The 26,261-nt window shown below is 38.0% G+C and overlaps 1 protein-coding gene across 10 annotated transcripts in view; it reads right to left on the bottom strand.

Annotated features, from left to right (window-relative positions):
* Positions 1 to 26,261, bottom strand: part of DGKH (diacylglycerol kinase eta) — a 168,053-nt gene that overhangs the window by 46,515 nt on the left and 95,277 nt on the right. For 7 of the 10 annotated variants that reach the window (XM_075741767.1, XM_075741769.1, XM_075741768.1 and 4 more), the window contains 9 exons: positions 16,348 to 16,452; positions 15,888 to 16,020; positions 9,896 to 10,002; positions 8,485 to 8,610; positions 7,214 to 7,316; positions 5,775 to 5,937; positions 3,182 to 3,290; positions 2,759 to 2,898; positions 535 to 619 (listed from right to left, as the gene is read on the bottom strand). In XM_075741767.1, the coding sequence (XP_075597882.1) occupies positions 535 to 619; positions 2,759 to 2,898; positions 3,182 to 3,290; positions 5,775 to 5,937; positions 7,214 to 7,316; positions 8,485 to 8,610; positions 9,896 to 10,002; positions 15,888 to 16,020; positions 16,348 to 16,452 (1,071 nt within the window). Of the gene's footprint in view, positions 1 to 534; positions 620 to 2,758; positions 2,899 to 3,181; positions 3,291 to 5,774; positions 5,938 to 7,213; positions 7,317 to 8,484; positions 8,611 to 9,895; positions 10,003 to 15,887; positions 16,021 to 16,347; positions 16,453 to 17,084; positions 17,163 to 17,597; positions 17,707 to 26,261 lie in introns of those variants that run through there. The other 3 variants (XM_075741772.1, XM_075741773.1, XM_075741775.1) reach the window with 3 other exon arrangements.

Raw genomic sequence — 26,261 nt, 5'->3', positions numbered from 1 at the left:
ATTGATTTTTTTCAATGCTTGTTCCAAACTCAAGATTTTGCTTTTTATATATATATAAAATATATATTTTCATATATTTATGTATCATTATAGTTTACATAGTAGTATTATATAACATAATACTATATCATTGTATATAAAATAATAAGTATATTCTTTTATAGAAATAATTACATAAAATAGAATCATGTTATATGAATAAAATATTGTATTCTTTTATATATAAAACAGTTGTTTCTATAGAATATATAAACTAGTATGTAAAATACATATATAAAAATATATTTTTCAGGAAGAAATTTTTCTCACTGGTCTGCTGAAGACTCCTTACCTTCATAAATTTTTGGCAAATAATACAGAACTGGAAACTAATTATTTGAGATAGACACCATGAACAGACATCCACTCAGTTCAGTTAGCAGATCACAAAACATCTGTTTCTATTTTTCATGCAAGTACTTCAATTATAAATACTGTCATCCCAGAAGCATAAAATTAAGTATACAAAGCAACAAAACAAAAGTAAAAGTTCACCTGGCATTCCTCTGACTCTTCCGCAGTCACTGGAAGAATAGAAGGCTTTGCTGGTAATTTCAGTTCATATGACATTATACTCCACCTAAAAGAAACATAACAGCTTTTAAGTTTCCAGATGATTACTTTTATCTTTTCTCCAACATATCAACAAAAAGAAAATCCAGTGTCACACCAATTGTTAGAAAAAACCCAAAGAATCTTAATTTTTAATTGCATGCTAACTGAATATGGGTGAAATATTGAGACTAAAGATAACAACTGGTTTTATTGCTTAAATTTTTTTGTCAGTGATTTGATAATAAGCCTTCTTTGCTCACAAATCATGGGACATTCAATGCAGGCAACAAAGATTTTCTAGCAAAACATTCACAGTATAAAAGAATTCATGCAAACTAATTGCAGAAGTCAAAGGAAAATATATGTGTTCCTGGAGAAAAAGCTCCATGGTAACATTAGTTTTTCATCTCAACAAGGGGAGGGAAGCATGTGAATGAAACAAATAGTGAAGTATCTTCATTGACATATATATTTTTTCCCCTGGTAAAGGACAGTACTCTACAGCATAGATAACATGAAACAGCTAATAGCAACATCCTTCAAAGCCGGCTGAAAAGAACAAGTTATCATTGCAGATGGCCTTAGGAGCAAGTCTACTGAAATTAGAGCAAAAAAATGACACTGAGCTTTTTTCAGTACAGAAAAAAGACAAACATGATTTAATCTACGAATCTGTTGCTCAGGCAAACAATTATTTCTAAGGATCAGTAACAATCATTTCTCTATATACTTTGCTGTAAAATGATCAAGTAGGCTGCAGAAAAGCCTAAAACAAAAAAGAACTTGTTTCTCTATTTCATTAAAAAAACCCTAAAATAAAATCCTCTTTGATCACATTCAAGTGTTTGTAACTAGAGCAAGAACAGGAACACCTATGAGAGAAAGGAACAGAGTAAGAAATACTCTCAAAAAGAAGTGTTACACCTTCATTGGAATAACATGACCACCACCTTCTTTGACTTTTTTTAAGTTAGGATTGCTCCTTTGCTTTATGGATGGAAACCACACAATATAAGGGCTGGGAAGATCTCTTGGGTTTGACTAAGAAAATGCCTCCAACAGAAATATTAGTAGTGGATCAAGACAAAGATCAACTTAGCCCAGCATCTTGTCCACGTCTGATGCTTCAGGAAATTATATGAAGGATGAAAGCATACAATGAGAGTTCTCCTCACGTCCAAGGACAGAGAGCTCAGGTGTTTCCTAATTAAAGATGCTACCTTTAATGGTATTTAACAGTGTGTATGGAGTCCTTAAAACTGCCCTAAATGGTTTTGAATCTATACAATTTCTTAATGCTTACAACTTTTTGTAAGAGGCAGTTAGGTAGCTTCATCACTTATGCAATAAACTGTCTCTTTTGTTCATCTCTGGACGACACATTTCTTAGATTTGTCAACTGCTCTCCTCTCTGACTCTTCAGTTACTATCTTGGCTTCCATCGACCAGCAGGTCGAGGGAGGTGATTCTGCCCCTGTACACCACTCTCGTGAGACCCCACCTGGAGTACTGTGTCCAGCTCTGGGGGCCCCAGTACAAGAAAGCCATGGAGCTGTTGGAGAGAGTCCAGAGGAGGGTCATGAAGCTGATCAGAGGGCTGGAGCACCTCTCCTATGAGGACAGGCTGAGAGACTTGGGGTTGTTCAGCCTGGAGAAGAGAAGGCTTTGAGGAGACCTTATAGCAGCCTTCCAGTACCTGAAGGGGCGTACAAGAAAGCTGGAGAGGGACTGTTTACAAGGGCATGGAGTGATAGGACAAGGGGTAATGGCTTTAAGCTGAAGGAGGGTAGATTTAGACTAGATATTAGGAAGAAATTCTTTACTGTGAGGGTGGTGAGGCACTGGCACAGGTTGCCCAGAGAAGCCGTGGCTGCCCCCTCCCTGGAAGTGTTCAAGGTCAGGTTGGATGGGGCTTTGAGCAACCTGGTCTAGTGGAGGGTGTCCCTGCCCATGGCAGGGGGTTGGAACTAGATGATCTTTAAGGTCCCTTCCAACACAAACCATTCTATGATTCTATGACTCCATGATTTTGTGATTATGATCTGCACTCTAGAACCAAAACCACTGAACATGAAGTCTCTAGGACAGATTTAAGCCATCAGAAACCCAAACAAATATGATTTGCATCTCATGGTAAATCATGTATATGCACATTTATGTTTACCTGTCTAACATTTTCGTGCTGGCTCGTTCTAGTTTCTCCAAAATCTGAGGAAGTTGTGTATCATCATCACAGGATCCTCCCCAACCAAGAACACGAGCAAGGTCATTTCCAGTACCAAGGGGTAACACTCCTAACTGACACTGAAACACAACACAGAAGCAAATCTACTGTTGAAAACTAGACAGTACACACTATTCAAATGCTTGATATTTCAGGCAACAAATGTTAATTATACAGCTGATGTCTAAACCTTGTAAATCAGATTGTGTAATCCCGACATAACATTTACACCAGTGACAATTTTCCTGTAAGAGTAACTACTGAGTTTGGCCCATATCCACATGTACGACAAAGAACCAAGTCAAGGCAAAGTAAGGATACAAAATTAAGTCTAGGAAGTATAGTCAAGGAATACACACTTACCTGTTTGTGCAAGCTCAGCTTATCAATTTCTGACAAGACCCAACCCACGCTTCCATCGCCGCCACACACAAGAATCCTGAAGTTGTCAAACTTCTGAAATAGCCGCAAACTGCAGAGAAAATGCAGCCTGTTAGGGCCAGTTATGTCCATTAGCGAGATAGCAGTTATATTCATTAGCAACCATTACATGAAAATATGCACGGCATCTTCACGATGCTTCTTTTATTGTTCTGGGGTATGTGGATACAACAACAGTTTTGTCTATTTGTGTATTTTGTCTATCGCTGTATATTCCACTTATACTTACATTTCTGATAAATAACATGCCAAGTTTTACTTTAAAAAAATTCCCTTGATATTGTTTTCAGGATTTTATTAATATTATTTTATTAATTTTATCAATAAAAAAAAATTTTCTAAGCTATGAAATTGCAACTGCTCTATGCTTCCTACTTCAGTCAGAAGGACAAGGCACCATGGGGAATTTTTCACGAGAGGAGATTAAGACACAGTGACAGGATGTGCTTCACAATACGGGTGGGCTTTTTCCAATGCGTGACTAATCAAATGCAAGGACAGTTGGAGACAATTATTATACATAAGGTGATCACAACAATATAAGACAAAAAATACTAGGATTTCATATTAAATCCTTAATGCCGTAGCCTGCTTTCGCTTCCTACAGTTCTTCCTCCTGTTCTCTGACGTTTAACACCTACAGGATACAACACTTGGGCAGTACAGAAAAAGACAAGAGACAGAACAAGCAGAAAGGTTAGAGACAGAGGAAAGGGGAATGAGATGTGAAGAAACAGCCAAGAGGTAAAAACAACAGGGATTTAAACTTAAAAAAAAATAACTGGAAAGCAGAAACTCTTAAAATAATAAAAATAAAGATGTTTAATTTTAATGCATGTTATTTTCCAGAATATGTATAATCTCAGAACTATTTCTAAAAAGCAACATATTAAGATCATAAATTTTTGAAGAATTTATATTTTTCTAAAGAAAATAATGCCACTTGTATACAATAAATAATATCACTTGTATTTGATAGGTAGATACCTATTCAGAACAAAAGATGCAGATATTTAAGGAAAAAAAATGTTGATACCAGAACAATTTCTCCTACCCTGAGAAAAGAGAGAAATCCCCTAGAAATGCACTATCTCAAAGAATGCAACTCTGCTTTTTAGATCAACCAGAAAAAGAAGACATCAGCACGACCTGATAGAATAACTGCTAAGGACCTCTTCTTGGAAACCAGGAAAAATATTTAAAAGCAACCAACCTGACCTACGATTACTTTGTAAAACCAAAGTGAACCTCCTGAACCGTGCTGCTGGTAGGTACAACTAGATGAAGCAAGAGAACTTGCAAACAGAGATATTTTTTCAGACTCTCCTCTCTCAAAAATTGTCTCTCTAATTGAAATGAACCTTCTTTACTTCTAGAATCACATGTACAAAACATTAGCCGAAAGAGACTTTGATTAAATTCAGATTTAAATCAGGGTTATAATGAAAAGAATATTACATCTTAAAGAGTTAATACAACATGTCCATAACACAGTGCTAACTATAAAAATCCACATCTGTACTCCACTATATTTGTATTATTTGCCCACTGTTTGAATTTTTGTGCATTTGTTTCATCTACTCCACTATATTTGTATTATTTGCCCACTGTTTGAATTTTTGTGCATTTGTTTCATCTACATTTTTATGATGCAAGCATAATTCTGCATCTGTACAAAAATTAGTGTTTCTAGTTGCTGTAACTGATATTAATAAGCCATTTGACCACAATGCTACATCTGAGAAGAATTAAGTTCAGCAACAGAAAAATGTGCATGAATTTAATCTTTATGAATGTGCAAATATGATTGGGTTGTGGCCATCGCTATGCAAATTTCATCCTTATCTTTCCAACAATCAACTCCTAGATTTTGTAGAATTCTTGACGGTTTTAACTATGTTCTTGCTCCAAACTTTGTGAGTTGCTTATTTTCTCGACCATTTGCATATGTTGCCTAAAACCGTATTTTGAATATAGTTTTTCCAGTGACAGAAGTTTTAGTGTACTCATCCATCATCCACTGCAGACTCCCCCACTGACATTTGTGTTCAGAATTCAAAAAGATATAGAGTACATATATACAATAGTTTTATTCCATAAATATTCACAACAAAGTCACAGGAATATTTGAATTACGCATATGAAATGGAAGAAAAACACCCAGGCAACTGTGCATAAAGGCCCTGATTCAGGAAAGCATCTAAACATTTGTAATGGTTTTGAACCTTACCGGTTAACAGAAGTCAAAGCTAGCCAAAAAGCCACAAAAAACTTGGGCTGATGGGTTTTGGGTTTGAATTTTCAAGTGAGATTTCTTTTCTACAAAGAAAATGTCATCCTACAATCCCTTCACCCACCAGAATTCATTGTGAAATTCTGTCATCTATTATATTTGAATTAGGAAGTCACGTAGATATTGGCGGTAGAATTATAGCAGCCAGGGGACAACACAACACTCTGTTTTGCACTAAATTCCCTTGCGAAAAGGATTACTCAAGATTTCCAAGGTCATTACCCTAAGTGAGGTCCTCCATTCATTAAATCGAACACCTGAGCTGGATTTAACGACTGTTTGAATCGACGAAGAAACTTTACTCCCTGATTGTCTCCACTCTTTGAGTTAACAAAAACTAAAAGAGGACTGGCACAGGATGGCGGGCATGTGGCTTTCCAGAAACCTGTAAACATAGTTAGAAAGAATGAAATAAATAAGGCTTTCTAATATGAACAACACAAAAAGAAATCATGGGAAAGAGGAAGAAAGGGATGCAGGACAAAAGGAGTACATTTTATCATGCATAATGTAAATGCTAAACGGAGTATTAGTCCTGCAAGGAAAACATAAGTGCTCAAGATTTATCCGTTCACTTTTTTCTTTCTGGTATTTTCAACGCCTAGATTTAGTAAAATCCTGAAGACAATAGCTTTATTGTTTTTCCACAGTGAAAAACGTCACTAACCTTTTTAGAATTCTTCTCAAATCTTGTCTTTACCGATTATCACGTAATTTAATATCTATTTCAGTTACAAGTGTTTGGTTTTTAATCTGATTTTTCTTTAACATTACTGGGTTGAACTGGATCTTCCACATCTGTATGAGCTTTCTAAGAATACTCACAGATTTTAAAAGTTTTACTCAGTTGCTCCCAGCTGATACTTTGTATGACAATTTTTTTCTTAGACTGAAGTTATACTATTAATTAGAATAGAATCACTGAACAACAGACCTTCAGCTGTGATTCAAAGCTTATTAAAGTCAATGCAGGTCTCAACTGATTACAGCAGACTTTCTCTAAGGCCTTTCCTTAGCAAGTAGTACCGATGGACACTGTTGTCACTAACATGACCAGTCCATGGAAGTACTGGTTTCTCAGCAACACTTCAAATTCAGACATCGCAGGTATAGGTTTTGACATTTGTTTCAGGCAATAGTAAAAGAACTATGTTGTTTTCAGCTGCCTAAAAAAAAAAAGTCACTAAAGCTACAAATAAAAAATTGGCATTAGAGGATGCTAATTTAACTCCACATTATCATAATGTATAATTTAAAATAAGGTTTGATTAATTTATTTAAATGCCAAGAAAAATAATTTCACATATGGAACAATCTTCCTAGCATGAATAATACATAGCAGCATGACACTCTGGTCTGAGACACCACATAGCAAGTACAAAGAAAAGAGTGAATATATACAGCATAAACAATCACTTTTACTAACTTCATACAATAAAATTCATTAAATTGTGTTAAAAGTTTTGGCCTACATTTGCCATCAACACAAACTATACAATTAAAGCAGTCAGATTTCATGACACTCCTTATTAAATCCGCTCCCTGCCTTTAAGTGCAGTGTCCCACTGCTCACGCGTCTCTACCCTGAGCCACCAAAGAGCACCTCCGAGTTTTGAAGTAGTCAAAAGTTAGTGCCTTGAACACACTACAATACTACGTACCATCAGAGTCTATACTGTTTAGTGCTGTCGGAGGTATGATCGATACCTTACATTGACCAAGTGGACATTTACGAGGATATAGATCTTTACAGGCAGTGTGAACCTATAAAAGAAACATAAAATTATTTCCCTACAGTGGAATTTCAGGGTGAAAATATAGCTGATACGGTATCTATGTAACAAAAATGGACTAATATATAACATTTAGGTGTAGAGGGAAGAGGAACGAGACTGGGAAAAAAACATATGAATGTCCAACCACAAAGGCTTGTTACTCATTCCACAAAACATAAGTTTGGAGTACTTCATCTTCAGCTACCCCTACAGCAGATGTGAATCTTCCTTTCAAGGGAATCGCTTACCTCCATCCACAAGCAAGGGAGGACCAAGTTCCCAGCAACCAGCATCCGCGTTGGGGGCAGCGGCCACGCTGTGCACGTGCAAAGCAATAGCTCTGTACATGCCTGGCCCACCTGGATGTTCTGGAAAATGTATCATCTGCACTAAAGCCAGCACACCTACCAAGCCAGACCAACCCACCAAAGGTGGGTCCCATCTGTTGTAGAGGCATCTTCCATAGTTATTGGAAATACAGGCACACACAGAGGGTACTGCACAATCATTTCTCACTGCCTACACGCAGACATCTACATGCCAAAAAACTCAACAATAAAAAACCTGCTGACTTTCCACTTCTTTAGCTTAGCATATGAAACCTATCTTTTTAGATTAGTTTAAAAAATTAAGAGAAAACTGTATGTTGGGGAAACAGCAACAACATGTTCTAGAATTTCAATCAGCAACCTACAAAGTGTCCTGAAGAAAAGAACTTCAAGATTTTGCAGCAATAAAAATATTACTAAAATAATATTAATACATAGTAATAAATAGTAATATTACTGATATTACTAAACATTAGTAAAATATTATTACAGCAATATCTACAATTAAAGAGACAAGAAAGTAACGTGATTATCATGCAAACAGAATAGGCATCTGAACCTTCAGTTACCAGTTAGGAGAAGGCAGACAAAACACACTGGATGACAACACCTATTAAAGAAAAGCTGCGTCTGTGGGTGTATCAAAAATTAACTGAAGCAAGTAGGACAGTCATGAGATATTATGAACACTAGAAAGTCCTGACTTTGCACAAGCTGCCTGCTCCTACTTAATCCAAAAGCATGGTTACGAAATGACAAAATATAAATAGTGCTGAGCAATAAAGCTGGCAAAATCCTAGCCGCTTGGATGTGGTTCATTGCACCTACCATAGCTTTACACCAAAGGCACTTCCAATCTTGCAGGCGTAAAACACTGCCACAAGTCTTGTCGCAGACTGCGCATTTGGCACTGACGGGCAGATTACCCTCTAACCACTGGTGAGGCATAGCTATCTGTGAAGTAGTAGTCATAAAAGTTAAAAATACTTTTAAATACTCAGAAATAGAAATTAGAGGCTTTTGTCTTTCAAATATAGGTGGATTTAAACTATTCCCATCCCTGGAAGTGTTCAAGGCCAGGTTGGATGGGGCTTTGAGCAACCTGGTCTAGTGGAGGGTGTCCCTGCCCATGGCAGGGGCGTTGGAACTAGACGATCTTTAAGGTCCCTTCCAACCCAAAGCAGTCTATGATTCTATCATTCTATTTCCCATAGCTCTACCCTTTCATCAAAAAAGCAGGTATGGCTGACCAGGACAAGTGACATAGATGGTTGCAAGGCAATAGCTATGAAGGTGGACCATGGCGGTGCTTCATATGCTAGGCAGAAAATGTGACAGCTGAAGAAGGGAGACACATCTCATTCAACTATTCATGGTACTATGGAAGTACCTAACCACAAAACAATGGGGCAGTTAAATCTAGAGCTTCTGTAATATAAATAAGTACCCATTCCCTTAATGTTGACTACATAACACAAGCCAACGAAAATAACTAAAATTCAGAAGAATAGGCAGGACAGCAGAATATCTCTGTGGCTTTACGCATCCCCTTGGTCACCACAACTGGTAAGTCACATCTCTATAAAGCAGGTCCTAAATCCAGTGGAGAGCTTTACTCGGTGCACTTTGTCCCAGTAACACCATGGGCAACTCATGACACTCCTAGGTGTGCAACTGAGCACTAACCTTCTAGGAAGAAGTTTCACACCAGTGGCCCATGCACAGTTTGTAAAAATAATCCATCTATCACAATAAAGCTCTGAAAAACTTTTGTCCTTTCTCCTGCTAATTTTAAAATTCCTGCTTTCATCAGTAAAAAACACCCTCTGTACCTCAGTGAATTCCAAGCGGCCTCCTGCAGAAGAGCTATCGGTAAGGAGGACACAAAATAGATTGGCAAAACAGCATGGTGACAGCATAAAATACCACCTTTGCTTAGGAGCAGTAGGAACCTCTGGGAGCAGTTCTCCAGCTTCAGAGCTTCTCTGCATGTGGCCTTTAAAATCTTGTAACACAGCTACAATCTAGTGCCCACAGATACTAAACTTGTCTTGTGAGATAGGAACATAACTTTTGTTCTAAATACCACGTTTAATCTTTGAAAAGTGTTAAGGAGTGTAACCACCTACCATTAACTTCAATGGGTCACATGGCAATATTTCTATATTTAGCTTTTTTTTTTCCCCCCCATAAAGAAGAAACAGCTTTGGAAAATACTGTAAATATGAATAGTACTTACACCATCTTCATCTTCAATGATGTCTTTTCCAATTGAGGCTAATGTAGTCCATTTGCAGTTATTTGTTGCTCGGACAGCACATCTTTTATGTGCTTTAAACTTACACACTGGAAGGTACACATAAACATGTATACTATGTTATTTGTTGTATTTCAGTGATATGTATCTTTTAAAAAATTAAACAGAGATATTCCATAAAACAGCCAAGTACCTGTTGCACACATGACACAACCCAACTAGGAAAATCCAGTTCATAATCACTCCAGCTTTAACTCACTAAACTGGGTGTGGGGGCAACAGACACTATTTGCAGCCTTTGTAGGTTTTCATACATGCTTTGAAAGGATTCAACATTTGCAAACGTTCAAGGCTCGCGTATCTCTGCAACCTTACAGCTCAGTTAAAGTAGCCAGGCTAAGAGGCTCTGCTGGAAGGATGGTTAGAAAACTCAGCAGCTGAGAAATTCAGTGTTTTGTTTGCTCAGCTGTATGCAGCCCATGTTAAGTGTGATCTTAAATTCACTCTGGTCCCCTTTTTTTCCAGGTGCAATACAAGGGTCTAAGGTACAAATATACCTTTAACATAGAAAGAACAGAACAGAACAGAACAGAATAGGTCTAGACTATTTCAGTTGGAAGAGACCTACAACAATGATGTAGTCCAACTGCCCACCACTTCAGGGTGCAAAAGTTAAAGCCTGTTCTTAAGGGCATTTTCCAAATGCCTCTTAAACACTGACAGGCTTGGGGCATCGACCACCTCTCTCTATTTTTGCCTTTTCTATCCCTCCAGCGACACAACTCAGATACCAGGTCTAAATTTGCAATAGGTGGTGGGAGCATGTTTCAGAGAAGTATTTTGCCTCAGGAGCTCTGTTTCTTTGCTTAAAGAACCCCTTTTGGGCACCATACTGTGCCTATTTTCCCCAGAAGCTGAGAAAGTAAAGAGTTAGGCAATGATATATTTATTCAGGATATTAGTAGTTACACTATTTTCCAAGAGACTACATTAAGTGAGGAAGAGCCTGACTTCTTACTGGATTATTTATTAAAAATATACTAATTGGAATACTCAGCACAAGTGTGTAGTACTGGCAGACATTCTGACAATCTAATAACTATTTGTATTTTGTTCAACTCAATTAATATGACTAGTTAATGATATCATATTATACCAAACAGACTGATGCATACAACTGTGGGTATTCCTGTTACTGGAAGTGCATGACATCATTCTATTTAGAGTGCATTATATAAATTATTTTGGCAAAGACCATTGAAGGTTTATGAGAACTAGCCAGCAGATCAGAGGTAGTAGTCTCTTTTCAAACAAATATTTGACAGGAAACTATCAAAATCTTTGGCCCATTGCTTGTCCACCATTAAAAACATTAACCCATGGTACAAAAGGTCTTGTGAATCATAAATTTCTCATTTTAATTCCACTGATACATTGCCAGATCAATTTAAAAAGTGAATGCAGACTATTTAAGCAGCATCTGAGTTTGAGAGCAATCATCCCTGTTCTGGGAGATGCGTGAAAGTATGTGGTTAGCTCAAAGAAAGAGAAGGAAACAGAAAAAGGACTTTTGCTGCTTTTACAGTAATTCCCCTGTTATTTCAAAAAGTAGCATTCACAGACCTGAAGTGTGCAAATATCTCGTATTACTCAACTAACAGATTAGGCTCACATTTTCAAAATAGCTCAGCAGCATATTGTGTGTTTGCCAACCTAAGCTGGTTCCCCGCATCGACAGAAGTCAGCTCTCACAGAAGCACAGGCTGCATTTGCAGAAGTGTTGGGCCTTGAGCAAGTTTTGCCACTTGAATGTTTTGGAGAAGATATGCCATCTTCATAGTCATAAACAATATACATTTGTCTTTGCCACACAGATCAAAATACAACAAATCAGGGATGAGGGGCAGTAAGAAATCCCAAATGACTATGGCACAGCAAAGTAATTTCAAATCCTGTTGAGTTTAACTAGATCTCAGGACCCTGTATTCAACCTCTGCTCTCTTAACAAAGCAAGGAGAAATTCAGACCTAAGATCTGAAGAGCTGCAGCAAGCCACACCAGGGATGGCAAGTGACAGCTAATGTTTGCTTTGTAGGCACAGTACATAACTTACCAAATCTCAGAACAAACTGTCTGTAGGTCTGCAATCCCAGTATCATCAAATAATAATTCGTGTTACTCTGAACATTAAACATTATCGAAAGCAATGACCTTAAGACACAGATGTAACTTTTGAACAAAATACATAGCAGTACAGAAGAGATGGGTGTAGAAAGGAAAATTTTAAATCAAATCTCAACCTTAGTTACTACTACCCCTTAATTTCTTTTGTCTCAGATGACACTGCAGCCCATACATGAATCAGTCTGATACCTGAAATCTTTTGGAAACATGCGGACATACTGCTAGAGATCAATTGCCACTACTTCACCAAAGTTAAAAGATAAGAAAAAAAAAATTTAGCCAAACCAAATCTAGAATATTTGTAGAACATCATTATTTTAAATTTTAATTCCCTGTCTAAATATTTCTAGCTGGAATATGAAGCAAGTCTCTCAGAAAGCCAATCAAGAGAACAACCTAATTAGCAAACAGTTGTCACAGTTGTACCAACATCTGCTGTCAGACTCAGTTCCACTGGCAATGACCTGGATAGAAATGCTGTTTTAATACACAATAATTGAAGTTAAAGAGCTTTGAAGAGTTCCTGTAGATAACGATCTATAGTTCTTTACGTTTCTTCACCTAAACACTCCATGTATTCCTACGTTCACCTGACAATTCTTAGGCTTAGACTCATGAGCATAGAGCAAGCTAAACTCTTGAGTAAGAGAAACATTTGAGAAACATGAAGAACAAAAGCCTTACTTGATTCAAGTAATTTGAAACAATTTCCAAAGCAAGGCCAAAAAATGCAACTTTTCTGCCCTAGTAAAGGACATTCTATGGACAAATGTAGGGAAGAAGAGTCCTTTAGACCTAGCTAGAGGAAAATTTTTGTTTATGAATACAACATACAGACAACACTTGAAAAGCAGATTATCTTTGAGGAAGACACAAAAGAAGGAACTAGTGGGAGAAATAGCATTGCACCTCAAAGGCATATACAATTAATTTTTTTAAAAGTCAATTGTTTTTTGAGCAGTAGAAAGAATGAAGCCTGGTTTGGTATGAATTTACATCTTCGGTTTGATATATGTATCAATTCTTTAACTTCTAAAAAGATGAAAGTTCACACTACAGTCTTTTCCCTAGTGAAGGCATTAACATACCTTCTTTTCCTACACTGGTTTCCACAAAAATTACAGGAGTATCTTTGAGATGACCTGCAATGAATTTGGCCAACCTTTGCCAATGGCTGCTGAGAGGGAAGGGGCCCTGAAAAAGGCAGGCACCCATTTTATCTTCAAAAGAATTGAGGCTTGTAGTGTGGTCAGGCTAAAAAAACCAGTTGTGTAGCACTGCTGGAGACAAACAGGTCTAAGAGAATAAAATATTACAGGACCAATCTTCTGAAGTATCATAAGCTGCAAAATATCAGTGATGGGATTTATTTTTATTGTTACAGTTAACAGTCAAGAATCAAACCACAAAGAGTACAAAGACTCTAAGCTACTTTCAAGATGACTTTTTATGCCAGTAACCCAAAACATTGAGGAGGAAGAGCTCCAAATTCTCCTGAGAAGAAGCCTCTCATGCTTCTCAATATAAGACATAATAGAGTAGCCTGGGATCAATGACCACACAAATAATTGAATTTAGTATAGATATAAATGGATTCCTAGCGTAAAGTAGTACTGGAGGTTTCAGATGCCAGGCATGAATATTTAAACAGTTTTTTTAAAGATGTAATGAGGAAAAGTAGCACAGAACATGTCTGGGGAATCTTAAGACTCCATACTTCCTACATCATCTCCTCAAATAGTGTATATTGCTAACACGTTCTAAGTCAAAAAAATAGATGGTGAAATGCATTAGAAGTGCACACGACAGAAGCAAGTAAATATGAACTCAGTCACATAAGAACTTCAGAGAAAGAAGTAGTATCAAATCAAAATATGCTTCTTATATGCAGAAATTAAGGATGGTTAAACATGGTCTCTAGTGGGCACCTGGCCTCCAGCCAGGGTGAACCCACCACGTACAGATATACAGAATCAAGTACAAAGTATGAGTATTTCGGTCAAAGAGTTAGCCTTTGACTGATTTAGATTAGGTGCATAGTTACGGTTCTCCTTTTATTTTTAAAAATAAACCAGATATAAACTAGCAGCTAAAAAGTAAGAGGAGATAAGCTTATTAATAGATAAAAGAATATCATAGTATCTACATATAAACCAATCCAGGTCATGAATGTTTATGAAACTGTGAACCAGTGAAAGCAAATCCCATCAACCATCAAGAGCCATTCGTAAAAACTGCTGAAAGATCAGCTGGCATCAGAAATGTGGACAAATGTAGCATTAGTTTGTAATAAGTTATGCAGAAAGTTGACAAAGTGTAAATCTGTAAGGAAACTTCCTTAATGTAAAGTTAGCACCAACACCTTAGAAATTAAAACCATACTTAGAAGCAAAATAAGACACTGAAAAACCAGAAAACAATGAACTAAAACCATCAACGCTGATAAACTTACAAGAATAATTCTCACTAAACAGCCTTTTAAAATAGCTATAATATTAACTTATGAAAGGGAAGAAGTCTTTCCTTTTCCTTGCCTGAGCAAATATAACTGTATTTGTACACAGAGGCAATACAACTGCATTCTAGTTAAGCACATGATACTTCCATCTGCCAATGTCAGACATCGAAAATACCATAATTGCCTTAAAACCGTCCAAGCGACTTATACGCAGTGGAAAACATACACCGGAGAAGCTGGAAATAACTATGCTACTTCTAATTTCTATGAAACGGCTTTGTCCCATTCCTTGGCAAGTGCACCATTAGCTACATTAAAAGCATGGACAATTCAGGACAGTGAGTTAATGTTTCCATTGTAGTATTTCCTTAATACACATTATTATGCTCAGACCTGAAGTATTGTAACAGCATCAATAACAGAAATGCATTTGCAGTTGGGTAACATGCATCCAAAAATCAAGTTTTGAATGGTGTAAGTAACAGTAACTCTTTTCTGGACGGTTAGCTATTTTGTAATTAAATATCTCTACATTTCATATACACCATAAGGTCACACTGATGCTTTATTTTCTGTTGGATTCCAACACAAGTAAACTCGTTACTGCTTTTTCACAGAACTTGCAGCAGAAAATAAATAAGCTCTTTCAGGTTTATTATAAATATTTGTTTGCAAAATATGATTTCTCCAGGTAAGCTTAATGCTGAAATGTTAGCCACACCTCCTTTTTCTTTGTGCTGGATTTCATCTGATGAACCATCAAAATGCAAAGGCGTCTACATCTCTACCCTCTCACTGCATGAGAGAATTTTTAAAGCAATAAATCTGTCCTCATCTGTCCTGCCTGTACCGCAGGATCAGGCAGCAGCAGCAAAGCAAACAAGAATCAGAGGTCCTAGCGCTGAACAAAGTGTTAAGAATTTTTATAGATTTTGAGCAGAAACTACCATTATGTTTTTTTTCCCAAGGAATGCCAATTCTGCAAACCAGTAAGACTATTTTGTTACATGTCTACATTTTTGAAGGGCGAATCAAAGAAATCCTGTCTTTTCTTGCAAACCGTCCACCCAGGCACACACATTCCAGACTGGTCGCTGCAGCAGAAGGAACTGTTTTATTGAAACGAGTTAGAAAAAGGCACCAGATCGCAAAGAAGGTGGGGCAGATCATTAGCAGTCCCTCTGCACAAGGGAAAGTCACTCTAGTGAATAGATTTCTCCCTTGGGGCTTTTTTCTTACTCATTATTTTCAGAATCATTACTTGTCTTAAACTTTCAGCCATCTGTCTACATACACAGCGTTATAAAGAGGGGAAGAAAGCGTTTATTTTACCTTCACAAGACAGGCCGTGAGAGGTGACTCCAGAGAGGCTCTCTCTACACACGTTACAGAAGGTAGGTCGGGCATGGGAGCAGGCGTACCAGTTATGCATCCCTGAGAAATGTTCCACATTAAACTGTGCGGTCTAGTAAAGGAGAAGTTAAGACAAATTTGCAAGTACAGAACACAGCTACGGTGACTGAAATTACCTACGGTTCCATATTACAGGGGACGACAATGCAACGTTCACCAAAAGTATTTTCCAAAGGGTATTTAGCCTGCTCTCCCTCCAAACTTCTAAACAAAAGCGTGAAAATAAGCTCTCATTTTGCTAGTAAAGGTCTTAACAGGAAGCTTCACTCTGACACTCAAGACACTTGTCACACTAAGGAGGGTGAATACTCCAGTTCTGTGTCCTGTAGCTTGATCTGTTGAGCTAGAACAGGTTGCACCAACAGGGATGTCAACTTACCTCATAGTGTTCTCTGGACTGAACGGACTTCAGAGAGCTTATCCAGTCCTCCATTTCTTTTCTGTTCTCAGCACACAATATTAGCCTCCTAAATGGAGTGATTATCTGAAAAAGATAATGCATTCTAATTAATCCAGATAGTAAAACTCGTGATAGACTATAATATTTAATGTACTCTTTTTCCTGTGAGATGATGCAAAAGGAAGACACGCCCTAGGTCACAAGATATTAAACGCTTAAAAATATCTTCTTTAATACGCTACCAACAATGAAGGAGTTTGCTTTCCCTTTTTCAGTTCCCAAGATTTGAATCAGGCTTCAGTATAGGTCTTTCCGATGTATATTGATCGTGCCTCCTTCTCAGCTCTTTGTCTATGCACTGAGATTTAAATACTCAAATGGCAGGCACCGAAACTGCTAAAACAACTGTTCTGGAAATTACTAATTGACTAAGATTGCAATCCTATTTCATAACAGCATTACAGCAACTGCATGGTCTATTCCAATTGCTAGAGACAAGACCAAATCAAAATCAAAAGCCTGGAAGTCTTACACAACAACGACAAAAAGCTTTCATCATATTTCTCTACCTTGTATATTGCTATTACATTTACACAAATTTAAACATACATAAATTTAAAACAGAACTTTCTATATAAAATTCAGTATAAGAACACATACAAATCTTTATAAAAAGACACAGAGAATAAAAGCAAACAGCTGAAATCATATCCTACTAGGATGGTTGAATGAATTCCTGGAACAAGTTGATGCTGGGGAGTTTTCAGTGGTCTAGAGCTGGACTCTAGAAATCTGAAAATGCTGTATCTAGGAGGTTGAGACTAAAAGCTGTTTTCCCCTCTTCCTCACCAGTAGAAAAATAATTAAAATAACAGGAAGGCACCAGAAACTATCAGCTAACTCCCACTGAAATTATTTTGAGCATTGCACTAAAATAGACAAAGCAGTTACTTACACAGCAAAGAATTTAAAACAAAATAAGTACATGAAATGAAAGTTATTTGGTTTTTTGTAGGAAGTCTGAAAAAATAAAATTAAATCCTCTATCAGTCTTATACATAAATCTATCGCATAGTATGTCCCACCCACACTTGCAAATTACTGAAGTAAAACAAAGAAAGGACCACCAAAAAATGATAGCTCTGAGTATTGTGTTAAATGCTACGGGCTAGATACTGTAACAATTGCACAATATTAGAAAACGCTTCTGTACAGCTGCATTTACTTACCCAATCTCTGCTGTGAATAGTCTCTAGCCTTGATATGTCCTATCCACTTCTTCATTAAACTGAGCTGCACTTTAACATATCTCAGAGGCAACGTAACTGAAGTGCAGCAAGCTGCAAGTCACATGGAGGAGAGGCAAAAACCCTGTGGGCTTTCCTTTTTTTTTTTTTTTTATGTACTCACTTCACATGGAATGGAATAGTTTCTCTGTTTTCTATTTCCTTCAATCTTGCTTAAGCTTTTTAATAAAGTTTATTAGTAGCTCTCCGCAGCTCTTCCTAAAGAACAGTTAATGCAAAGAGCAATGCTTCTCTCATTAGTTTGGAGCCAAACAGATGCTTTATTACTTCAAAATGTTTTTCTAGGCCAGGTCATCAAATGAAGCCCAGAAAAGCCATTAAATCATAATATAACCCTGGCTCCAACAACAATCAGCATTCTGCTGGAATTTCGAGGTTTCAGTGGACTCAGAAATCTTATTTGGGCAAATACACACACCAGATTATTTCCTATTATATAGCATGACATTATAATACGGATTAAGTAAGGGCAAGTCCTCCCAAAAGTCTGCACTTTGCGTCCGTCTCTCCCTCATGCTCATTACTGATGCTAACCTGTAACTAGATGTTGTGAAATGCCGTTAAGCAACAACAGCTGCATTTATTGCTGAAGACTCCTGACAATCTTGATCTTTTCAAGTAATATTTATTGATATTACTCATGTCTTTAATCCTACTGATCACAGAAATCCCCCGTGCGTCCCGCCACTCTCCCCTCCAAAATCAAGGCCTTAGTTCAGTTGTTCATACATAGTTATCTAGTGCCAATGGAGATGCCCTTTGGTATCCAAAGCATTGGCACGGGACAGGTAAATATGACAGAGGACCACAGCACCCAGAACAGCAGCTATAAATAAGCCAAGTAGGACACCCAGGCCATCTCAAAAGGTACTACACATCCATGTATTGGCAATCAAATCATGTCATCAAACATAGCTAACTAACGCATGTAAACATACCGGAAAGTCCTACATCCCGACTTCTTATTAAATTCAGAGCACAATAAATTTCATAAAGTTCAGAGCACTTCAACTGTCTAAAAGTTAAACTATATATTGATGATCCCATGAATGTAGGATCAATTATTATTTGTGCTATAAAAATAAAGTGGAAAGTTGGAAGACATACACATTTGTAAATATAACATCTGCAACATGACGATAAAACTACATATTCTCTTCGATTTACATATTTTAACAACAAACATCAAGAAGGAATACGATAACATGAAAAAAGAAAAAATTCATTATATACAAAAAATATCAACAATGCTTGGGATTTTTCTTTAAAAAAATAAAAGAGAAACTAAGCCATCTGTTTAGGTTCTCATCTATTTCAGTCTACAAAATCATGGAGAAGAGGCACTCTCATTATTTATTAGATATTTCATGTAACATAAGAACTCAGGGAACTAAGGAAATGATTTGCAAACAACAAGAAGTGTTTTTTCCTAAATGTAACACATTACTTAGACTTGAAAAGTATTCCAAAAGGATGTTGAGGAGACCAGAACTATAAATGTCTAAAAAGGTATTTGACAAATTCATCATGAACAGATGCATCATATACTATAAAGCACAATACCTGAAACCTTCAACTTAGCAGGTCCTCAAAATCCAACAAGTGAATGTTGCCAAGTTACGCAAGGGGAAGAATCCCTGTACATGCTCTGCTGCTCATACTCCTTTCTCGAGTACCTGCTACTGCTATTATACTACTTTGATTCAGTATGGTTTTACAAGCTGTACGCTAACTCAGTATAGCTGTTCTTGCTTGTCCTAAACTGAGAATGACTTCCTATACCTTCTTATTTGCATTTACACAGAAGGCATGCTTTCTTATGGATGCCCACAGAAAGTTACGATTAACTAACTTAAGTGCATTCAAGATACTTGAACCTGTATGTGGACGTAATCAAAATTAAAATTGATTTTATTCTCCTTAAAATTACATTCCAGCCATGTAAATGTGGATTTTACTAGTAATCTTATCTCTTTGCATCTAGTCATATTCAAAGTCCTATATCTTTTCTTCTACCGACCAAAGTCAGCATCTTTTCTTCTATTGCGTATTACCTTTTTTTTAAAATTAATGTTTGCTGCTCCAATTATTATTTATATATCACTCTGAATATGCTAAACCCTTAACAGACAAGAAGAGATCATATAATACAATGACAAAGGAAGTGTCACAAGAACCAAAGGAAGACCATTGAGGCAACATAAGAATGAGAAAACTCTTACATTTTGGAGGAACTCAGGTGCTAATGGTTCACACGCTGACAAAGCAGGAGACAAATCAAGAAGGATGAAAACAGACAAAAAGCCTTAAAAATAAATAAATCAAGTAGATTTAATTTAGAAGATTAAGTTACTTTGAAAATTTTTACTGTTGTCAAGTAGCCAAGAAGAAGTCATTGCTGATTTTGGAAGAGACAGTTATCAAAGCCAGATACTGCAGTATATTGGAAAGTAATGAAAATTGAGGTAGTGGGAATAAAAAATGTTTTTAACGCAGTAGACATAGGAAAGAGTGAGCATATACAGTCCTAAAAGTTGAAGGCAAACAACACACACCCTAAAACTTTATAGGGAATAAAGAATGTCTGGATAGGAGGAAAAATGGCCCATTACTGCGATAATGTTCCTGTTCAGAAAAACAGGGGAGGGGTTGAGTGGGGAATGAAGAAGGGAATGAAGAGGACATTGTTCAGTCTGCCACCACATAGGTTTTGCCATAAATTGGGTTTTTCACACATGTTGACACTTGGATAATTTGGCTTCTAACAATATACACGTACTCATATATATGTACATACACATCTGGAAATTACTTCAATGAAAATTACATGGTTGAGTTTTGGGCCACTGCTGCAACTTTTCTTTCAGACAGCACCTGTTAGGAACAAGCTTAGTATCTTGAAAGGAAATAAAATTGTCATTAAATTCAGTGTAAATTTGAAAGCACATTTCATTTTCAAAGGGGCTAACTTTACTGAGAACACTCTATCTGCCTTCAACCCAATGGATTTAGACTTACGATCTATAAAATAAAATCATCGAGAGTTCAATTAAAGCCTATTGCCTAATTTTTAACATATTTTATCATATCAGCAATATATAAGAAAACACAGTTCCCAAAGCTTGGTGGCTACACCGCTGGTTTCCTTTACCGATTCAAAGAAAAATGCAGACACTACATTTGCTAATCAAGAAAATAATGGTCTACATCTCAGCAGCAACACAGCAGCTATTGTAAAGCACCCTGCTTCCTGCAACATGATATTTGCATTAAGGCACCTTCTGCTGCTCTAAACTATTATCAGGCATTACACTAATAGCACTTTGTATGGCCGATCTTGAATTGACTTAGCAATGTAGAATCACCACTTAGAATCTGAAAGGGGCAGGGAAATGGTTTTCCTGTTCTTTGATCGGATATTTTTAAAATATTTTTCTGGAACTAATGAAGAGAGGGTGATAAAACAAGAGAGACCACCCCCACCTCTCCTCTTAGGGACCAGACCCAATGCCTGGGGCATGAACGTAACAGATTTAATGCTTTGTAATTTCTCTGTGCTTCTAGACGTTGGCGAGTGAGTTCTGGCAAATACCAGGGTAACATCTTATGCCTCCCCCACTTCCGGTTTGCCCCTCAATTTCCCTGACGTCATGCAGGTGGATCCATATTAATGTGACGGATGAATGCACTTCCATCACAGTGGTGGGAGTAGACTGCTGGGGTCATTGATGTACCCATACCAGACTTGTCTGCAAAAATCACAGTGCTAACAGCTGGGCAGCTTTCTACAGTACTTTAATTTCTTGGATTCAGGATACTAAATAAATTATAATAGTACTGTCACTATCAAAGGTGGTGTTGGTGATTTATGGTGAATTGTCACTATTATTTTTCAAGATGAACCGAGACAGGCAAAAGTATAAATTACAAAGGGAACGGAGGATTTAAAAGCAAGGCAAGTAATAAATGGCTATTATATTTGCCTGAGTACAATACAGAATTTATAATCAGAACAATTAGCTCTGTCTACTCCACTAAAACATTGCTTCCCTCTTTTTGCTTGCCTTCTCCTATTTCACTGTTGCCAAGCTCACAAGTAATGAAGTAATGTGTGGTTTTGGCCCCCAGAATAAAACCTCTTAGGAGGCGGAAGAAAAGTGTTAGTCCCACACAGCGTCTCCAGCACCCGTCACCAGGACAAGTGGGCTTAACTAAAAGGCAGGACAAAAGAGGTTACATCACAGACACAGGTATAAGGTCTACTCTGACTTCACCCTGGAGTAGAGTCCAGCTGGGTAATTTAGGTGGCCTTGCCTTATACCACATCTAGCAAAAATGAACGAGCATCTCCCAGAATACATCCAGGCACATGAAAGACAAGAAAGTGATTGGGAATAGTCAGCGTGAATTCACCAAGGGGAAGTCATGCTTGACCAACCTGATAACCTATGATGAAACAACTGGCTTGATGGATGAAGACACAAAGGTGGATCTTGTCCACCTTGCCTTCAGTAAGGCTTTCAGCACTATCCCTTAAGATCCTTATAGAGAAGCGGATGAAGTATGGGCTGGATGAGCAGTGAGGCCGATCGATTGAAAACTGGCTGAATGGCTGAGCTCAGAGGCTGGTGATCAGTGGCACAAAGTCTAGTTGGAGGCCATTAATTAGCAGTGTACCTCAAAAGTCAATACTGGGTCCAGTCCTGTTTAACATCTTCATTAATGATCTCAATGAAGGGGCAGAGTGTACCCTCAGAAAGTTTGCTGATGACACAAAACTGGGAGGAGTGGCTAATACGCCAGAGGGTTGGCTGAACTGCCATCCAGAGGAACCTCAACAAGCTAGAGAAACAAGCTGACGGGAACCTCATGAAGTTCAACAAGGAGAAGTCCAAAGTCCTGCACCTGGGGAGGAACAAACCCAGTCATCAGTGTGTGCAGGGGGCCACCCAGCTGAAAGCAGCTTGGCAGAAAGGGACCCGGGGGTCCTGGCAGACAACAAATGGAACACGAGCCAGCAATGTGCCTTTGCGGCAAAGGAGGGCAATGGGCTGCATTAGAAGGAGTGTTGCCAGCAGGTTGAGGGAGATGATCCTGCCCCTCTACTCAGCACTGGTGAGGTCACACCTGGAGTACTGCGTCCAGTTCTGGGCTCCTCAGTACAAGAGACACATGGAGATACTGGAGACAGTCCAGGGAAGGGCCACAAGAACGATGAAGGGACTGGAGCATCTGACATGTGAGGAGAGGCTGAGAGAGCTGGGACTGTTTAGCCTGGAGAAGAGAAGGCTCAGGGGGATCTTATTTATATATGCAACTACCTGAAGGGAGGGTGTAAAGACGACAGAACCAGGCTCTTTCCAGTGGTGCCCAGTGACAGGCTAAGAGCCAATGGGTGCACAGTGAAACACAGCAGGCTCTGTGTGAACATTAGGAAACACTTTTTTACTGTGAGGGTAACTGAGCACTGGCACAGGTTGTTATGGAGTCTCCATCCTTGGAGATACTGAAAAGCTACCTGGATGTGGTCCTGGGCAGCCTGCTCTAGGTGGTCCTGCTTCAGCAGGGAGGATGGACCAGATGACCTCCAGAGGTCCCTTCCACCCCCCCAGATCACTCTGTGATTCTGTGAAAACAGAATCCAGGTAAATCAAGTGATGCAATTAGGACATGTCCAGCCTCCAACTGTAAAACAGATGCAAAAAGTATCCAGCAAAGGTCACTTCGTCAGAAATCTACAGGTCCCCAAAATTTGACCTCATGTATCCAACGTTGACCAACTGCTAACAGAAAAACATTATTCCTTCAGAAGTATAACTTTATAATGAGACAGTTACAAGCAGCAGGGTAGGAAATTTTCATGAGTTTGGACTGAAGAATTAGAAATTTATCTTAAATCAGTATTTAAATATAGCAAAACCAATAAACCATTCTTGTAAATGTAAACTGCTATAGTTCAAGGCCTGCACGTTTCTTCAAAGGCCTTACATAAAGTTTTGTTGAGCATGTTACTTTGCGCTGCTGTGCCCTTAGCTCCAGCTTCACCAGCTCATTACACATCTATCAGATGGGATGGCTTCTGTGCTTAAAGGAAAACATTTAGTTATATCTTCAATGGCATTAGGTGCAAAGTTATACTAAATAAACCAGCAAGTGACTATTTTTTTCATCTGTAATAACAGATGCCTGTTTAAACATGATCCAGCTGCTTGAAGCCAGGGATCCTTGTTCACTAGAAGCAGGAAATTTATTCAAAGTTTACACCAATGGCTTTGTTTATAAAATTATTTGGTATACAGGAACTGAGGGATACTTTTCAAGGTTTCTCCAGGTATTTTAACCACTTTTAAAGCAAGAAGAGAAAGAAATGTCAGAGAATAGGTAAGCATAAAACAATCCTCAGTGCTTGTTCTCCTAACACTCCAACTGCTTCACCGCTGCTATACCGTGAGTTCAGACAAGGAAAGAAAAGATATGTTTCATGCATTTAGTTGTATGCAAATATTCTTACTGTGTTTCACAAATTAAAGAAACTCTTAAGAAGCTAAAGGAAGAAAAAGAGACACTTTCTGTGAGCTATTTTCAAAAAAAATCTGCTTAAGCTTGAAATGTAAATGTAACTAGAACCCAAACGTACAATATAGCCCAAAATGGTCACATTTTTAAGCATTTCCTTGTTTTCCTCTTCTGAAAAGTATTCAGCTTTCTTGTAATAGCTCAGTCCCAAGCGATTTATCTATGCATTTTAGCCTCACAGCTGAAATGTTTTATTGCTTTTTCATAATGAAACTTAAAGCTTCAACATCTCCAGACACTCTAGGGAAAGGGAGACAGCGCATCAAGTCAGAGATAAGGAGCTTAAAACTTGAAAGTCACACCCAAAGCTACCCAAAGAGCTCTCAGCTTCATTACGGTTTTTTTGTCACTGTCAGAGGGCGGGGGAAAATGAGCAAACGCTAAATGGAAGAAAAAACCCTAAGTGCATCACAAGTGAACACTAATTGCTTTTGTCTATTTCTTTTTTTTTCCCTCAGCATATTAATTTGCTATTTCAGTTTTTGATTTGTTTCTAAGCTGCCTGAATATAGAAGGAAAAAAAAAAAAAAAACCAAACCCAAAAACCAGCCCTGAGTGGAAAATTGAACAAAATGGAATACAAAGCACTTCCCCTCTCTTTCTGTGGTTTGGGTATTGCTTAAGCTGGGAACATCAAAAAGCCTTCGTCATTTAGAGGCTAATCAGCACCCGTATGAAACAGCAGACAGTTCACAACTAGGGAAAAACTAATTCCATCCCAAGAGTTAGCTACCTGTGCAAAGCTGAGTCACGCTGGTGAGGCCAGCACAGGAATTGAGCCGCTTCCAGCCATATTCTACCTCCCAGTGATAACAAGAGGCCCCGCGATCTTCACGGTTGTCACTCCAGGACCTCTGCGCTAGACTGCAAACAGGGCATGGGGAATGTCTGGATATGCCATTCCCCCATCTTGAAATGACCTTTCTTATAACGCCAAAGGCAAAATTTAAAATGCAATGTTTCTGAGAGTGGGATTTGGCTCACAGAGGAAGGTACTTTAAGTAAAGACATCTGCAAATGTGTCTGAACTCCCACCATCATCAGTATATACTGTTAGCAATGCCAACACTCAGCCGGAATGCAAAGGGAATTGCAAAGTGTACCCAAGCCCAGGAAATTATTGCAAATCTAAAGGATAAATATGATGTAATGTATGCTGAGAGGAAGCCTAAGGATAGCACCACACACAGCACATAGTACTTCACTGATATTTCTTTTTTCTTTCACACAAATAATTTCACAATACTAACATAAGCTCATTATCCATACCTGGATAGCTATTATTATTGTTATCGTTATTATTGTTATTATTATTCAGTTGAATTAAGATACAACTATAGCAGAGATCCATGCAGGCTAAAGAGTGTTCACACAAGACTGTGTTCACTTAAGTAAATTTAATGTGTAAACTATTTGAAATTTTGTTTATGTACATTCGTCACAAAACAGAAACATGTTTCCAAACACAAATTCATTCCTTTCGTGTCCCTGTGGTTTATTAAAGGGAGAAGTCAAGCAAGAGTGTCTCCCTTCAAGGGAACATCAGCAGAGACTATATGTAGAAATTTATTCAAAATACATTTTTCACAAAGAAAAAAAATTGCAAATAGCTGTGCTCCAGAGTATTCCTATAGAGCAAAGCAGAAAGTTTAATGATCCAGGTTAAGAGCAAGGCAGTGAATAAAGTTTGCTTAGCAATAGCTGAAACCAGGGGAAACCATCCCAAGCCTGGAACAAGCCAAAGCCTTGAAGGTGGGTGCTGACCCCCTGATCCCAGGAGTCTCCCAACACAGAAGTATGACAGTTTCACCAAACTACAGAAATAAGAAAGTGAAGGAGAAGCAGCAGAAAGCCAAGAAAAGGTCAGTGCAGCCTTTGGGTGAGTGGCCCTCAGGAAAAAAACAGACTGAGGTAGAATAGTGTCTGAAAGAGGCTTGAGGCTATGAGTAAAGAAACCATCTCCTGATGTCCACTGAGACCGAACTGCAGTAAACTGGATTTTGAAACAAG

This window comes from Balearica regulorum, chromosome 1 (assembly GCF_011004875.1).
Source record: "Balearica regulorum gibbericeps isolate bBalReg1 chromosome 1, bBalReg1.pri, whole genome shotgun sequence".
Classification (NCBI taxonomy): Eukaryota; Metazoa; Chordata; class Aves; order Gruiformes; family Gruidae; genus Balearica; species Balearica regulorum.
The sequence above is the reverse complement of the archived record's forward strand: the minus strand, read 5'-3'. Positions and strand labels throughout refer to the sequence as shown.